Source organism: Melanostigma gelatinosum, assembly GCF_949748355.1.
Source record: "Melanostigma gelatinosum genome assembly, chromosome: 22".
Lineage (NCBI taxonomy): Eukaryota > Metazoa > Chordata > Actinopteri > Perciformes > Zoarcidae > Melanostigma > Melanostigma gelatinosum.
In genome coordinates this window covers 14,419,290-14,437,039 of record NC_136655.1, presented here as the reverse complement: position 1 = coordinate 14,437,039, position 17,750 = coordinate 14,419,290, and the positions used below count along the sequence as shown (strand labels likewise).

Genomic DNA, 17,750 nt, shown 5'->3' with positions numbered 1-17,750 from the left:
TATTATTGGTTTAATTGATTAGATAAGATTAGGACTAATATTAGATATTAATTAATACGTTTATGTTGAATTTTATTTTATGCGCTGCATAGATTTTCTTGTGCGCTGAGAATGTGCGAGCAGTGCGCGATTGCTCAAGCGCGCAGCTTAGAGGGAACATTGCCTGTGCCCCATATATTAATTACCTGCCACACTAACCCACACTGCCACCCGTGGTCAACCTGAGGTAGGCTCCCAATATACATTTATAATACCGAGACCTAACCAATGGCTCCTACATTGGGATTGGGCCTATCTGCAGGGTTCAAAACATTTTGAAGGCTCACGCCAAACCAACATGTATTTGCATTATTTGCTTTGAGATGCGCAGTAAAACCCGAGCATTTGCATCCACTTGTGCGAACCTTTACGAGGGAAATGACTTCCGTGTGAAGTTCAGGGACGGTGCATTCAGGCTCAGAGGTGGAACGCTCACTGAACCTCTGTGTGCTCTGGATCTCGATCGTCATCATTGTTAACTACTACTTTCTCCTCTTGTGATTCTTTCATCTGCAATCAGGGCAAAAAGCCGACACATATTAAAAGTTCACGACTGGATAACTGTCTAAAATGTGTTGATAAGCTTGTTGCAAAGCCAATAACAACATATGCTTTCATTAAACACATATTAATGGTATATATGTTCCAAAAAACGTTAGAAATTAACTCATCTAGACTGTAGAGCAGACCTGGGCATTGTACGGCCCGTGGGCCGGACGGCAACAGCTCAGCCACATCCGGCCCGCGGGTCGTACAATGCCGGGAACGTTCGGAACGCCGGGAACACCGGGAACGTTCGGAACGCCGGGAACGTTCGGAATGCCGGGAACGTCCAGAAACGCCGGGAACGTCCGGAAACGCCGGGAACGTTCGCAAAGTCGGGAACGTTCGCAAAGCCGGGAACGTTCGCAATGCCGAACGTTCGGCCCCAGCTGTTTTTTGTTGTTGTTCCGGGTTCAAAACGTTCTGCGTTCCGAACGTTCGCTGTTCACTTAAAGACAAAGTCCATCCTCCTTTCTATGTTAACAAAGAGTTTAATCCCACGGTTGTTCAGTACATCCGTGTGTTTCAGTTCCAGTAGGAAGTCCTTCTCGATTCATGGACGCCAGTGATGACAGTCGAGCCTCCCCAGTTGTATTGCTTGAATACGTTTTAATGTGTTTGAGGGCTGAAAATGTACGCTCGACAGAGACAGCAGATCTTGGGATTGTCACCGCCCAACATGTCACGCTAGCCCACTGACCAAAAAAGATGCACGTTAATGATGACGTACTTGTAGGCCAGCTAGAAGGCCTATATGTTGAAGAATACGACAAACATGTCAAACTAAAAATCTGATTGGTTGAAGACTATGTCAATCAACCAGTGGTGGCTGGTGGAAAGTTTTCTAGGTAGGGCTGTGCCACATCCAATCAATTTCAGCAAACATCCCAGTATGATTTAATGCAAAAAAAATGAATGTATCAAACACGCATTACTAGTTTGCAGTTAAATATTTAACATTTATTCCAACATGAAAAAAAGCAGTAAATACCACTTAAACAAACACGTCAGGACATCTTATCTTTGTCACCCTCACAAGCAATTCAGTATAATATATAATATATATATCATATAATAATATTCACTATAATATAAAACACACATATATATATATATATATATATATATATTATTTATTTATAACTATATATCCATTTCTCAGACAGGTGCTTCATGTGCCTCACTCCTGTAACTGTCCATGCTGGATCTGTCCCCGTTGTTTTAAGGCATTAGCATGACTTCATCCAGCTAGCCAACCCTGTTTGGTGTATATGCAAAGCTACTAGAGAAGCTTCGCATGTACTGCTTCCCTTTCCTACTAGTCTGCTGTCTGATTGTGAGGTCAGGTTGATCTGATATCAGCTCTTTCAGCTGGAGTTTCTCCGCAAAACTTCTCCACTCAAACGGGTCTTGGAGGAATAGTGACTCTGGCGGTCGTGCCTAGAGACTACTCCTGATGAGAATGCGAAGCTTGGGGCAAAACGAATTCTGCCCATGGCCGAATGTATTTGAGGATGCTAATTGGCTCAATTTCATGTCACACATTTATATCTTTAATCAGCAATTGGCTAAACTGCTTCATAGACCCGCCTCCTGTGGGCAGATTCTCGAGCATCTGAGCCAGCTGAGACATGCAGAGAGGATGTGGAGGAAAAGCATATATTTTGCGCAAATATCATATTTTACACATATTACTGGGTGCATTCCATATTTCAAAAACACAAATATTGACAATTTGTATCATTTATTTAAATCTTTTGTGGCTCAAGGGGGGGGGGGGGGGCGCCCGAGCGCCCTCTGTTATCCAGCCGCCACTGCAATCAACAATACCGTCCCCATATACTTTAACTGCAAAGAGATTCACTTGTAATTCTGAAGGCCTCCATGCAGATTTTCTTACATAGAGACAGCATAGGGCAGGGGTGTCAAACTCATCTCCACTCTGGGCCACATCAGCATCACGGTCGCCCTCAAAGGGCCGGTTAACTGTAAGACTGTACAACTAACTTCTCCCTAACATATTGTTAAATAACTCTCTCTGCATTTGATTATTGTTTATTCAAGTGTAAAAATATTGTACATACAGTTCTATAAATGAAAAATGATATTTAAACACATTTCTGTTATTATAACATAAATCATTTAAATTGAGGGTTAAGAAACCCACATGACTATCAAAGATCAAACTATTAAAGAAAATAACAAAGACAAATATCAAACACAAGTTATGACATTAACTTTGTTCAAAGCTGTTTGTGTCACCTCTCTGCATCACTAATGTTCCTCCCTGTCGTCGTCCTGTGCATGCAGCTACATCCAAGAGCTGCTCACTGAGAGTCAGGTCTGATGAACATGGATAGATGATGTATCCGTGTTGTCTGTGCTTTCATCAATAGTTCATTAGAAACACAAGTACCTGCTCGTCTCTTAGCTAGCTGTGTTGTTAGATTGCTGCTAGTTCATGAACTCGATCTGCGATGGTGTTTCTTCACAAACTGACATTTGTAAAAGTCTGTATCTGGTCGGAGCTCTGCTCACATACCTTCAGCATGCACTGGGCTGTAGCTGTGTAGATATATTCTGCTGTGATTGCAGTCTGCCTTTTAATTCTTGGACAATTTGATGTTTTTCTTGGAGGCTAAATTTAGCTCCGTGTTTGGTGTCAAAGTGCTGACGTGAATTGTATCCTTCATCACCGACACGCCTCATAACACAGAAGACAGACCCGTTGTTCTCCTTGAAGCACTAACATGTATTCACTTTCACATCTTTCATTACATTTTCTTCCCTCTGCATCAATTTTTCTCTTCGTGGACATTTTGGGATTATTTGTCGATCTTTTTCAATCGTTGGAAAACTGCTTTTCGGGCTGTTGCCTCTCCTGTCCACCTGTTGTGATGGACAGGATGTTTTAATGTCGGTACACAGACAACATGCTATCTCATCATTTCAACTTTCTATCTCATAATTTCGATCATGGGGATAGTTTTATTTTCAAGTCTAACTTTATTATTTTTCCAAAAAAAAAAAAGAAAAAAAACTTTTTTTTATTTTTTTTTGCTGGCGGATTCGCGGGCCACATAAAATGACGTGGCGGGCCGGATTCGGCCCGCGGGCCTTGAGTTTGACACATGTGGCATAGGGCATTTAGAATACATGTAGTGTATTTATGAAAAATAATTCAATGATAAAATAGCTATAACTTTGGGATTCTGTCTAGGCCAGCAGAGAAGGCTTTGCTGGTCCTGACGGCCGACCACTGCGGATCTGTTGCTGACTTTGCTCCTGCTCAGTCTGCACGACCGGATGTGATGGATATTATGGTAAACATGAAGGAGGTGTGGTAGTTTAGTTGTTGGGAAAAGGTGCAGCTGCTTTGGAATTTGAACTGGCAAACAAGGTTCATCCAGCATAGGTAAGTGTTAGAAAGACCGTAACATTATGGGCTAATAGCGGTAGTGTTTTCTCACTTGGTCTTGTGAAAGTGAAGGCTGAAAAGTCTCATTTCTCAAACTGCTGTTTTAACATTTATAAAATGTTATAAAAGAGATTATCTTTGAAACACAGGTCAAAATGAAGAGTCTGGTCGGGTATTGTGTGCTCCTCTCAGTGTTTCTTTTGAGCTGCACGGGACAGGCTGAGGTAATACAAACTACATAATATCTCCTATCTCTTTTGTCTTAAATATGTTTCAGACAAGCAAGTCAATTCTCAAGCTCTGGTTTTGATGTCTGTATTTTGAAGTCTCACTATAAAACTATTTCTGTGACATTGCTAGAAACACAGAGAGCGACTTTCGCCTCAAGGTACGGTGAATGTTATTCTCTGCACACAGTTTGGAATGTACAAAAACCTGTATATCTCAGATTTCACAATGTCCCTCCTCTTGTTTTTCTCTTGTGCTAACCTCAGGAACAGACTGCACACGGATTAAGGCTGTCTCACCACAAGCATCCAGTGGGGTTTATGTAATCCAGCCTCCGATAGTCAAGGCCCCGTTCAAGGTATAATAAAAGACTTCAAACCTGAGATGTAATGTACGGTACATAGCAAAGCTTGATTGTACTTGATTGACCATGCCAAGCCCCACCCACTTAGTTACTGTTGCTATTCCTGCCCTTACGAATACTGAATCTTAAATTGAACAGCTCTTTTCTGTTGTCATTTAAAAAAAAAAAACTTAAATCCTTTGCATGACGGAAATCAATAAACAGTGCTATGACAGATTTTGGAAAACAAATACAGCATGCAAAGTATTTTCCAAACCCCTGTACACAAAAACCTGACACTTGTTTTTAAATCTTTTTAACATACTGCATGTTTACTGGACTACTGGACTGCTCAGGTGTTCTGTGAAATGCGGCAAGACGGCGGCTGGACGGTGTTTCAGAGGCGCAGCGGACGAGAGGTTTCCTTTAACAGGAAATGGGCAGCATATAAAAATGGTTTTGGAAACTTGAAAGGTAAGTAAAGACTATAAAACTGGTTGGGTTTGTTCAGGGATGTGAGGATGAATCAAAATTGTGATGAACTGTAACACGCCTTAGTTATCACACAGAGAATGTACATATCCAAGAAAGGTCATAGTTGAATGCAGACTAACATACAGTATTTGGGATTCAATTAGCTATTATTAAGGTCAAAACATTGCAAGAATAAACAGATGTTTTTTCCTTATTGACATCGGTCCGAAACAGCCCCTTTTGCCACATGTTCTCCTCCATAATGTCGTGAAGAGTCATAGATTAGATTACACTGTGAACTCAATGTACACATTTTCTACCACACGTTCCGGTACATTTATACATTTACTACTCTTTAGACTAAAGCATTGTGTGAACTTCAGAAATTGCAATCTTCAACTTTCAAAACCTTGCATTCTGCAGCAATGACAACTCAAAGCAAAGTCGTATCGGAAAAAACCTGAATCTTGTTCTGGTGCTCTGCTGATTCCCTTAGAGGACCACTGGCTCGGTCTGATGAAGGTTTTCTCTCTGACCAAGAACAACACCAAGAAGTGGACCATGAGGGTCGAGCTGTGGGACCACGAAGATGCCACCGCTTTCGCCGAGTACAGAAACTTCAGGTTGGGCAGTGCAAAAGCAGCTTTCAAACTGCATGTCGGGAAATACAGAGGCGATGCAGGTATTGCAGGCCTTTCGAATGGCTGCTTTTTTCTCATTGACCATCTCTTCCCTTTGCTTTTTAGTAATATTTCTAAGCTCTCTTTGAAGGGTTGGTCTACACATAATAAAATGCTATGGCAGCTTTAAAGTGAGTCAATGTGAATTTTGAAAGAGGGAAATAACACAATTTCCTCTTTCAAAAGTGGAATTCAGAAGTAATCAAATGCACCCCAATCTACCCAGAGGGGTTTTACTTCTCCATCCTTACTTGGTCTGGTAGGACCAGTAGCTTATGGTGGCTAACGGTAACTCATTTTGGCAAATTTAAGTCTAACTGGCATTACTGAAAAGGTTCACTGTCTCCTCTGTACTCATCTTGTAACTGCCACATGTTCCACACACACGTTGCATTTCAAAAGGCACCCACTAAATTCTAAACTTGCTTCAACGGTTTCCAACTTTGTCCACAGGTGATGCCATCCGTGGTGCCTATCCAGGCATTGACCAGAATGGCTTCGGCTTCAGCACCGTGGACCGCGACAGCGACGGCTGCTCCCCATGCATCTTTGGTGACATTGCTCAAATGGATTGTACCTCTTCAGACGGTGGCGGTTGGTGGTACAGCCGCTGCGGCTCTGCCGGCCTGAACGGAGACTGGCATCCTAGTGGTGAACATGTTGGTTGGGCGTCAGGCGTCCACTGGCAAACCTGGAAAACTCATGCGCCTTACTCCCTGAAGGCCACCAGAATGTTGATCAAGTCTGCGTGAGAGGACACAACCCACATTTGACTTCATGCTGGCTTTTCTAGTCGCACATCAAGGCTGGCATTACATTTAAGCAAAATTACTCGATTTTATATTTGCAAATCAGTTCTTTTTTTAAGATACTGGGCCTACTGTTCACACTCCCAGGGTGTTTCTGCCTTTGCAGATTGATTGTTCTTGATGGTTTTTAAATTTCTTCATGTCAACAAATCAGAACACGCAATTGTTGAGAGGAAGACATGTTAACTGGTCGATGACGTCATCATTGAGGTTTGACTGATTTCATGAATCATGACACACCCGAGTATGAATACATACATTCATTAAAGATATTTGTTTGCAGAACCCCTGATGTGTATTTTAATTCCTGATAGAAAATCCCACCATTTGATTAACAATGAGTACACTTCATTACTACATGAGGACCTTTCTGTAAACAATGTGTGGCATCAATACCCTTGTAAACTTCATATCAAAAGTTGACATATTATTGTTACATGATGGAAATGATCATGGTTTCCGTTCTCTTGAGCCATAAAACACATTTATTTATCTTGAGGGAGAATTTCATAAATATATGGCTGTTAAGGTAAGGGTATAGATTAATGTTAAGGTGTTTGTGTGCCAGAGCACAAACCAATCAGCATCCTGTAAGCAGCTATTGGCAGCTATGGGAGTTGCTTAAGTGTGAGAGGGGAGTTTTTGATCTAGACAACAATGGCAGCTCCTAAAATTTTATTTTTTTTTAGAAATAGATTGTTAGTCTGGTCTGAACATGGACTGCTGAAGGAAAAATGCAGCACTTGGTGGAAACACATATATAACATGTAAACTCAACATGTGCTTGAATCCACATTCCTCTCCCCCAAGACACGAACATCTAGCCGCCATTTTGAGGACATATGGAGGACACTACATGGTTTATCATATTCCTAATAATGGGAGGTGGTGGGTGGATGTCATGTGGCAGATGGTGGGCCAGGGTCATTTCCCAGGCATCGATCAGATGGACATTCAGTCCTTTGAACATGGCTCTGAGCACCTTGTTACACTGCAGCGAGTGCCAGTCGCTGTTGGTTAGCGACACAAAAAGGTTTAAATCTTTGGGGTTCCCTGTCCGGATGACGACCAGCGTGTCTGGAGCCCTGTCCAGCAGCCGCACCACCGCCCTGCGGATGCTCTGCAGCCTCCTGATGTAGATCTCCATGGGGAAAGTGCCGAAGTGAGCCCAGATGCCAAGGACTACGACAGTGTTGGGGCCTCCCACTAAGTCATCTAGCTCATTAGCAATGTAACGAAGCTCTCTAGTTGAGATGGGGTAAAAATGGATAGGAGGACCGTGGCAGCGGTACGTCACCAACATGTTGTTTGCATTGTTCAAGGACATGTAAGGTCCACTTCTCTTCAGGCTGTGCAGGTCAAACTCCTTAAGACCTGAAAGTATGACAGGGGGAACCCATTAAGCTGCAGTGGGAACAAAATCATCTGTTGCCAGAAATCCCTGTGGATCAGCTACCTGGTAGAGTTGCGTTGAGGAATTCAAACCACTGCCTGACGGTGGAGTCTCCATACATGTGAACCGCCTTGCCTTTCAGACACTGACTGATGGCAGACGCATTGAATTTGTGGACTGTGGTGCCACCTAGTGCTCGCCACACACCCTGGTAGTAATAACCAGAGGGTCCAGATGTCACATTGCTGCTCTTCACCTGTGGTTGACCTGAGAGGAAGTTAAAGAATAAGGTTGGGGTTATCTCATGAAAAAACAAAACCAAGGTATAAAGTGATTGTATGAACCTCTTCAGTACTATCCTTACTCCTGAGATTAAGGATACTCTCAGGAGTAAGGATACTTTCAGCGTAGCACTTATTCTGGTCCTGCATTAAGAAAATATATATGAAAAGAACAAATGGGTAATTGACACCTTGTAATGCAGAAGAATATTACTTGTTTAAAATTGGACTCGGTTGTGAAATCCTCCCTCTCATAGAGTGACATGTTCGGCTTTCAATCTTTAGAACCAAACTCCACAACAATGGAGAGCACACACATGTGGAAGTGGTGCATTTTATGGAGGAGTTGTATTGTGAGATTGCCCATAGATATAAAGACATTAAAACTCAGTGGCATCAGTTTTCATATAAGTCAGACATCTGAAGCGTTGCATAGCTCTGAAACAGCTGTGCCAGTCACAATTAAACGTGATAACGACAGCTCAGCAAACTGAAAGCTTTACCTCATGTATTGATGGTTCAGATCATCACAGCATTAACATCATACACACATCCACTCTTCCACCCGCTCGAGATCTAGCCATCCGAACGACGGCCGAAACCGCCGCCACCTTCTCCACCACGCCGACGCTCCGGTAGCCCCCATACATCCATTATCATTGCATTTCCGAGTGGACAGTCTCCCGACTGAAGCATGCACCTACCCAAGACAATATCCCCTTCCATCAGTCCGACAGAAAAGCAAAAGTCTACAAACTACTCATGGACTCTCAGCACAACACCACCCTTACTCACCGAGCCTCCAGAACACTTCCAGATTCCAGTGGTGGGCCGTCAGGGCCTTCAAAGCCTTCTCTGCTGGCCGAAACAGAATCACAAAGTTATAGCTATTTTATAATTTAATAATTTTTCTTAAATACACTACATCCATTATAATTTATAAAAATATTTTTCCCATTATCTTATTTTCTCATTGCACAGCTACTGTATTCCTCAGTTGCTCCTCTTCCAGTGCAACTTGTTTTAAGTAGAGCTTTTATCCAATCAGATTTCACCTCGGTGTCTCTAGGTAAGAAGAGAAGCCCCAGGCCTGCAGACTCACAAGTGAATTCCTTTGCAGTCCAAGTGAATGGGGACGATATTGTTGATTGTCATATTCTTCAACCAATCAGATCTTTAGTTTAACATGTTGGGCGTATTCTTTGACGTGCCAGAGCCTGCTAGCTGGCCTAGCCATACGGGATTGGTCAGTGGGCTAGCCTGACATGTTGGGCGGTGACAATCCCAATATCTGCTGCCTCTGTCGAGCGGACATTTTCAGCCCTCAAACGCATTAAAACCTATTCAAGAAATACAACTGGGGAGGCTCGACTGTCTTCACTGGCATCCATGAATCGAGAAGGACTTCTTACTGGAACTAAAACGTACGGATGTACTGAACAACTGTGAGATTAAACTCTTGAAAAACAAAGAAAGGAGGATGCACTTTGTCTTTAAATAGTGAACAGCAGCTCTGGTAAGTTAAATGTTTGTTTTTACATCTGCAGTAGCTTTAATATGCTTGTTTATATATTATTATTTGTACAACTTGTTTTTATGAAGAGGTTTGTTTGATTTTATATGTGATAGGAACCATTGTTATGTCCAATGTTGCTCTGGGGACATATTTACCTGGTGCCAGTGTTGGCAAATTGGCGACTTTCCTTGTCGACATGGCTATTTCTTTGTAAAAGCTACTAGTGACAAATCAAAAGCTACAAATCAAAAGCTACTAGTGACAAATCTAGCGACTTGTTCTGGTGTTATTGGAGAATTTTCTGGTGTTTTGACGTTAAAGCACATACGTTCTGCACTGTGTTTCAGCTGCAGGACAGCAGTGAAGGCCCAGGTATAAAATGCATGGGCCGCCACTGCCAGATTCCTAGCGCCGTGTCAGCCACTACCACTATAAAGTGCACAGGGGCCTCGGGCTTTGTTGATGAACCCAACTGCAGATGGGAAAAAACTGTTCATGTGGCGTGAGATCTTGGTCCTGATGGACCGCATCCTTCTGTCAGATGGAAGGGGCACCAGCGTGAGAGGGGTCAGCTACAATCTTTCTTGCTCGCTTCAGGGTCCTTGAAGCGAACTGGTGACTGGCGGTGCAGCTGTTCGTGTACAGGGAGAAGAGCAGAGGGGAAAGAACGCAGGCTTGGGGGGAACCGGTGCTGATGGTCCGGGAGGCTGAGATGTGTTTTCCCAGCTTCTCGTGCTGCTTCCTGTCAGACAGGAAGTCTGTGATCCACTTGCAGGTGGAGTCAGGCACATGCAGCTGAGAGAGCTTGACATGCAGCAGAGACGGGATGTTGAAAGCAGAGTTGAAGTCCACAATCAGGATCCTAGAGATAACAAATGATCAACCTAATAAATCACCAGGCCCGAGGAGTCCAGATGCTGGAGGATGAATTGAAGGGCCATGTTGACTGCGTCGTCTACAGTCCTGTTGGCTCTGTAGGCGAATTGCAGGGGTTCCAGGAGTGGGTCAGTGAGGATTTTGAGGTGGGACAGGACCAGGCATTCAAAAGACTTCATGACCACAGGGAGGTGTTGAAAATGTCAGTGAACACCGGATACAGCTGATCAGCACAATGCTTCAGGTTGGAGGGGAAACAGAGTTTGGGCCGGCAGCTTCCATCCATCCATTTTCCTCCGCTTATCCGGGCTCGGGTCGCGGTGGTAGCAGGCCAAGCAGGCTGACCCAGACTTCCCTCTCCCCGGCAACATGTTCCAGCTCATTCTGGGGCATCCCGAGGCATTCCCAGGCCAGCTGGGAGATATAATCCCTCCAGCGTGTTCTGGGTCTTCCCCGGGGTCTGTTCCCAGTTGGACGTACCTGGAAAACCTCCAGTGGGAGGTGTCCAGGAGGCATCCTAATTAGATACCCAAACCACCTCAGCTGACTCCTTTCAACACGAAGGAGTAGCGGCTCGACTCCAAGTTCCCTCCTGATGACCGAGCTCCTTACCCTATCTCTAAGGCTGAGCCCGGCCACCCTACGGAGCAAAACTCATTTCGGCCGCTTGTAGCCATGACCTTGTCCTTCCGGTCACGACCCAGAGTTCGTGACCATAGGTGAGGGTAAGAACGTAGACCGACCAGTAAATTGAGAGCTTCGCCTTCCGGGTCAGATCCCTCTTCACCAAGACGGTTCCGGTGCAGTGCCTGCTTTACTGCTGCAGCCGCACCGATCCACCTGTCGATCTTACCCTCACTCGTGAACAAGACCCCGAGATACTTGAACTCCTTCGCTTGAGGTAGGTACTCGATCCCCACCAGGAGGGTTTCTGGCAGAGCACCATGGCCTCAGATTTGGTCGCGCCAACTCTCATCCCCGCTGCTTCACACTCTGCTGCAAACCGCCCCAGTGAATGCTGGAAGTCACGATCCGAGGATGCTAACAGGACCACATCATCTGCAAACAGCAGAGAGGCGATCCGAGACCCCCGAACTTGACGTTCTCCGCCCCCAGAGGGACCCGGTCAAAAGCCTTCTCCAAGTCCACAAAGCACATGGAGACTGGTTGGGGAAACCACCCCCGGTACCTTGCCACCAAGGAGCTTTTTAACTACCTTAGCGGCCTCTGCCAGGGATATGGGTGCACCCGCCGTAGGTCTTCAGGTGCTGCCTCTTCTGCAGAGGACATGTTGGTCAGATTTAGGACCTCAGCTGGAACCCTGGGCCAACCAGGCCTTGAAGGTCTCCTTCTTCAGCTTGACGGCTTCCCTCACCTCCGGTGTCCACCACCAGGTTCTCGGGTTGCTGGCACGACAGGCACCGATGACCTTCCGCCACAGCTCCTAGCGGCAGCATCCACAATAGAGGCTTTGAACATGGTCCATTCGGATTCCATGTCCCCAACCTCCCTCGGGATGTGTGAGAAGTTCTTTCGGAGGTGGGAGTTAAAGACCTCCCTGACAGGGTCCTCCGCCAGACGTTCTCAGTTCACCCTCACTACACGTTTGGGCTTGCCGGGTCTTTCCAACCGGTTCCCCCGCCATCTGATCCAACTCACCACCAGGTGGTGATCAGTTGACAGCTCTGCTGTCAAAGACATACGGCCGCAAATCAGATGATACGATTACAAAGTCGATCATTGATCTCCAGCCTCAGGTGTTCTGGTACCAGGTACACTTATGAGCCACCTTATGTTCGAAATGTGAATAGCACAGAAGTCCATAATGAGACACCACTCAGGTTCAGATCGGGCAAGCCGTTCCTCCCAATCACCCCCTGCCAGGTTTCTCTGTCATTGCCCATGTGAGCGTTTAAGTCCCCCAGGAGAACTATGGAGTCGGTAGGCGGCGCCCTTTCCAGGACCCCTCCCACCGACTCCAAGAAGGCCGGTTGATGAAGCCATGGGGGATGGGTCAGTACTGTCCCATTGGCTTTCATAGCAACAGTAGAACTCGTTCAGCTCGTCTGGCAGGCTTAGGTCATTCATGGGGTGGGGGGCTTTAGGTTTGTTATCTGTCTCTCTCCAGACAGAAGCAGAGTCACTTGCTGAGAGCTGGTGTTTTTCAGAGTACAGTAGTTTAGCGTCTATCACCGCCTTACTAAACCTGTATTTTGCCTCTTACATGTCCTTGTCCCCACTCCTAAATGCCCGATCCTTGTGCAGCCATAGCTGTCTGAGTTTAGCTTTAAACTAGGGTTTGTCATTGTGGTAACTCACCCTGGTGCTTGTTGTAACACAGCTGCCCTCATAGAAGCTGATGTGTGACTTCACAGCCTCTGTGTGCTCATCCAGACTGTTGGTAGCAGTCCTGAAAACATCCCAGTCTGTACAGTCTAAACACGCCAGAAAATCCTCCAAAGCTTCCCTGGTCCACTGCTTAAATTTCCTCACCACAGGTTTACAGAGCTTTAATTTCTGCCTGTATGCAGTTGTAAAAACTTGCAATCGGCCATATCCGAGCCTGACACAGTCGACAAGCTCCTGGCTCAGGAAGTTAAAGACTCATACATGATAGACCCCCTCATTAGCCCACCTTTCCCCATATTCAGAATCAGTCCAGTCGGCATCGCTACTCGGAAATATTTAGGAAAAAGAGACTCATTATAGACCTCTCATCCCCTCACGGCTCCACCGTCCCAAGCATCAACATCCTAATCCCCTACATTTTTTCCCCTAAGATATTACGACTATTCTCAGCTTCCTGCAAAACACTAGTGATGTTACGAGATGTGCCGACGCTTCGAAGCGTGTGTCGAGTAATGGAGGGGGCGTTTCCTTGAAGCGCGTATCGAGGCTTGCTTCATTTAGGGGAGGAGCCAAAAATGATGACGTCCGAAGCCTCGCTGCCCGGCTGTACCACGTGACTGCTTCGGGAAGTGGTTCAGAGTTTGCCGGGAGGTTCGACAGCAATATAAACCCCTCAGGCTCCATTCAAAATGTGGGTTGTTGGTGGAGAGTTGCGGTCAGTTGAGAGTTTGGATAGTTTGGAGAGAGAGAGCCAGCTAGGAAGAGGAGGATTTCTCCTGTGTGGGAACACTTTGATTTGATAACTCCTAATAAGGTAAGCTACATCTAACTCTATTTCAGACACATTAGGTTTGCTTATCAAGAACTGTATTTTTCACAGTTTCTTCTTTTATTCAAAGGTGAGGTGTTTATTGTGCTCCAAGGAGCTGGGGTACAATAACAACACCTCATCCATGCTAAGGCATCACCGTGCCTTGCATGAGAATAAGGAGGAAACTGGAGCTTCAGCCAGCCATTGTAAGTCATTACAATATTACAAATGCACCATCACAATTTTTCCCTGTTCACTTTTGTGTATTGTGCAAATTAAGACAGGTAACAGACACTGTATTTATTCTCTTTTAACCAGCCACCAGAAAACAAGAGCTGGATGAAGCCCTCGTCTCCATGATAGTGACGGACACACAGCCCTTCAGTATTAGTTTGGTGTATCGTTTAGACACCAGCGTCATGGAGGCACGGAAGACTCACAATGTAACAGCAGATGCCACTGTGGAGGTCCAGCGCTACCTTTCCGAGCCAAATATAAGCAGGCTGGAAAAGCCTCTGGAGTACTGGGAGAGGCAAAAATTCCTGTATGCAAATTTATATAGACTTGCTCTTGCGTTTTTGTGCACGCCAGCATCTTCTGTACCCTGTGAAAGGGTGTTTTCAAAGGCCGGAGAGGTCGTGTCAAAAAAAAGGAATCGTTTAAAACCAAACACTGTTGAGAAACTGTTATTTCTGAATAAAAATGAATAAAATGTCCTGTGTCCTGTACATCACTGTCCAAGTTCCACAAGCATATTCAGTCCCCTCTTCCTAGTTCCACAAGCACTTTCACTGTCCTCTGCCTGCTTAAGCCCATGCCATTTTCCTAAAGTGACATAATAACATCATTACACAACCTGCCATATCATATGATACTCCCATTTTGGGAAAATTCACACACAGAATACATTCAAAAAATATATAAAAATATTTTATTATGCACATATGTGATCATTTATGTACAGAAATTATTTGGTCATACATTTTTGTAATTCAGTCATTCCCAACAGCCATAACAGACACAACAATTCAATGCATCACATTATGTGGTTCAGATACAGCTGCCTGTGATTATACACTTGGCCAGTAGGTGGTATCGTGTGCACATGAAGCTTCGAGTAATGAACCCTTTCTCGAACCAATTGGCTGAAGTGTTGCGAGGCCTCATGAGGCTTCATCTCGCCATCACTACCTGTCCCTAATCAGTTCATTCAGTGCACCTGCCAGTCACACTCACCTCATCAGCACAACTCTCCTCACCTGTTCTAGTCACTATTTAAACCCCTGTCTTTCACTCATTCACTGCCAGGTCATTGTTTGTTTCCTACCTACCTGCCCGTTTTGCTTGTCCTGTTTCCTGGTTTCCCCGTCTGCTTGTTCTGCCTTGTCCTGCCGGATTTCCCCCCTCTTGTCTTGTCCTTGGATTCCCCTGTGTGTTATTCATTAAAACCCTTTTTTGCACTACACCTGACTCTCTGCGTTTGAGGCCTCTTCATGCCCTGTGACACAGGTTTACAATAAACTCATGTTAGAATCTCATGTTGATGACGCCTTCTCTTCTTAACCACTCCCATGTGCCAAAAGAGAACACAGGAAAAGCAAAGAGTGTATAGGGGCTTCTCTGTTGAAGCTTTAGCTTACCTAAATTGAAACAAATACAAAAAAAAGAACATAAAGTGAGTCAAGCTTTTCTTAACCTTTATACTCTGACTGTCACTTCCATCTAAATAGCTAAAAGTAATTATTGTGAAGTATGCCCTTTAAGAGAAGGGGCATAAACCCTGGTGAGGGTTAAAGGGTAGAAGTGAGTGAGTGAAAATGAGTTTTTTGGAATGAAATAAACGGCCACAAGGGGTGCAGCCAAAAGGAATACTTGTTGCACTCGTTTGTTTCCATGCGCCTACAATATGAAGTTAAATATATATGGTTATATGTATTTTTTGGATGCAAAACCTCTTGTAATTAAATGGAAAATATTTGGTAAATAACAATTATTCAGCTTTTCTTTAAAGACTAAATTAATTATAATTCAAAGTGAAAATGTTCATTGCATTGAAGTGTTGTCCACTCAAGTGCTGTACTTAAGTACAATTTTAAAGGACTGTAGCATTTTATGCAACTTTGTACTTCTACTCCATTTAATTTATTTGACATATCTATAGTTACTCATTACTCTACAGATTAAGATTTTACAACATATGAAAAGTTTATAAAACAATATATTGCTAAAGATTGAACCACCGGGTCTGAACCTTTCTGGCTTGTCACCCCACCACCAAAAGCAGTCACTTTTCAGCAGTGGTGGGCCATCAGGGCCTGCAAGGCCTTCTCTGCTGGCCTAAACAGAATCACAAAGTTATCTATTTTATAATTTAATATTATTTCTTACAGTTTTTCTCGATTGCTAAGACACATTTCTTGAAACGGTCCCCCATTCTCTCAAAACTGTAAACACAAAACCTCATCTTCAAGCACTATTTACAAAACCTCTGAATCCTCTTGCAAAATGAAACTTTCGCCTCAAAACAGTTTTACCTGTGCTCAAAATCAAACACTGCTCTCAAATCATAAACAAAGTGATCAAAATAATATACACCATCAAGCAGTCAGTAAACAATACACCAATAAATAGAAAACACATTGTTCAAAACATATAGTTCTCAGGGAGAAGTCGATTTTTAATCTCAAAACAAATTTCATATGAACGAAAACATGTTCTATTACAGTAGCTCAAAATTGATCAGAAATGACTACTGTGCTTTGCTCTTTGCAATTTATTTTGTTCTTCCTCCTCCTTGTACCCCTATTTGTACAGTACTGTACCCTGCATCTCACAAATGTGTCCTTTGTCTCTGTGATACTGTAATTCTTGTTCTTTGTTGATATGAACCTGCAACCAGTCAACATCTATTGAGCAGTCAGTGCTGTTACTTTAACAAATAGAAAGCACCATGTTCTCTCACATTGTTTCTTCTATCCATTCTCAGACTTTCTCCTTCCCACCTTCAACCACCTGTTTGCTCTCTGAACTGGCTAATATTGGTTGTGTCACATCATTTGATACAAGTGAAATCCATTTTGAGTGATTGTGTTTAATCAATGACATGTGCTCTCTATTTCTATTTGATTGTTGCCACTTGTGTTTACCAGTATGGATGACATGTGCATTAGAGTGCAGAATGTGTTTTGAGACTGAGAATGTGTTTAGAGTTTTGCTGAAAAGTCTAAGTGAGATCTGCAAATTGTGTTTTACCATGTGAAATAGTTTAAGGTATTGACAACAGACTGCACAATTAGCTAAATGAGTTCAGGCAACTGAGAACTTTGTTCAGCCAATGGGTTTTAGTGTTTTAGCAATTGAGAAAAACTGTAAATACACTACATGTATTATAATTGATGAAAATATTTTCCCATTATCTTATTTTCTCATTACACAGCTACTGTCTTCCTCAGTTGCTCTGCTTCCAGTGCAGCTTGTTTTAAGTAGAGCTTTTATCCAATCAGATTTCACTCCTGTGTCGTAAGAACAGAGGCCCGAGGCCTGCAGACTCACAAGTGAATCCCTTTGCAGTTTAAGTGAATGGGGACGATATTGTTGATTGTTATAGTGTTCAACCAATCAGATGTTTAGTTTGACATGTTGGGTGTATTCTTTGACGTGCCAGAGCCTTCTAGCTGGCCTACAACTACGTCAGCATTACAGCTCAGTTTTACAGTTTTTCTCAATTGCTAAAACACTGAAACCCATTGGCTGAACAAAGTTCTCAGTTGCCTGAACTCATTTAGCTAATTGTGCAGTCTGTTGTCAATACCTTAAACTATTTTGCATGGTAAAACACAATTTTCAGATCTCACTTAGACTTTTCAGCAAAACTCTAAACACATTCTCAGTCTCAAAACACATTCTGCACTCTAATGCACATGTCATCCATACTGGTAAACACAAGTGGCAACAATCAAACACAAATAGAGAACACATGTCATTGATTAA

The 17,750-nt window shown here is 43.7% G+C and overlaps 2 protein-coding genes across 3 annotated transcripts; one reads left to right on the top strand and one right to left on the bottom strand.

Moving 5' to 3' along the window:
- The first annotated feature begins 3,922 nt into the window (after positions 1 to 3,922).
- Positions 3,923 to 6,728, top strand: LOC306795690 (angiopoietin-related protein 5-like). 2 transcript variants are annotated; one of them, XM_079294279.1, is made up of 7 exons: positions 3,923 to 3,997; positions 4,150 to 4,224; positions 4,361 to 4,388; positions 4,495 to 4,586; positions 4,928 to 5,045; positions 5,542 to 5,727; positions 6,179 to 6,728. In XM_079294279.1, the coding sequence occupies exons 2-7, from the start codon at positions 4,156 to 4,158 to the stop codon at positions 6,475 to 6,477; spliced, it is 792 nt and encodes a 263-aa protein (XP_079150405.1). In that variant the 5' UTR covers positions 3,923 to 3,997; positions 4,150 to 4,155; the 3' UTR covers positions 6,478 to 6,728. The 2 variants fall into 2 exon arrangements, with proteins under 2 accessions (XP_079150405.1, XP_079150406.1); XM_079294280.1 differs by having other exon boundaries at positions 5,542 to 5,668; positions 6,179 to 6,316.
- A 626-nt stretch (positions 6,729 to 7,354) lies between these two features.
- On the bottom strand, positions 7,355 to 8,858 carry LOC306796125 (NXPE family member 3-like; the record flags this gene model as incomplete). The annotated part of the gene is made up of 3 exons (XM_079294900.1): positions 7,355 to 7,908; positions 7,991 to 8,194; positions 8,774 to 8,858. 3 exons carry the CDS (start codon positions 8,856 to 8,858, stop codon positions 7,355 to 7,357), a joined length of 843 nt encoding a protein of 280 aa, XP_079151026.1.
- Between the last annotated feature and the right edge of the window lie 8,892 nt (positions 8,859 to 17,750).

Bases quoted from the DNA above. Each gene is read 5' to 3' on its own strand.
- LOC306795690 (XM_079294279.1), top strand. From the start codon at position 4,156: ATGAAGAGTCTGGTCGGGTATTGTGTGCTCCTCTCAGTGTTTCTTTTG. The intron at 4,587-4,927 runs GTATAATAAAAG...TGGACTGCTCAG, and splicing joins TAGTCAAGGCCCCGTTCAAG to GTGTTCTGTGAAATGCGGCA. The intron at 5,728-6,178 runs GTATTGCAGGCC...CTTTGTCCACAG, and splicing joins GAAATACAGAGGCGATGCAG to GTGATGCCATCCGTGGTGCC.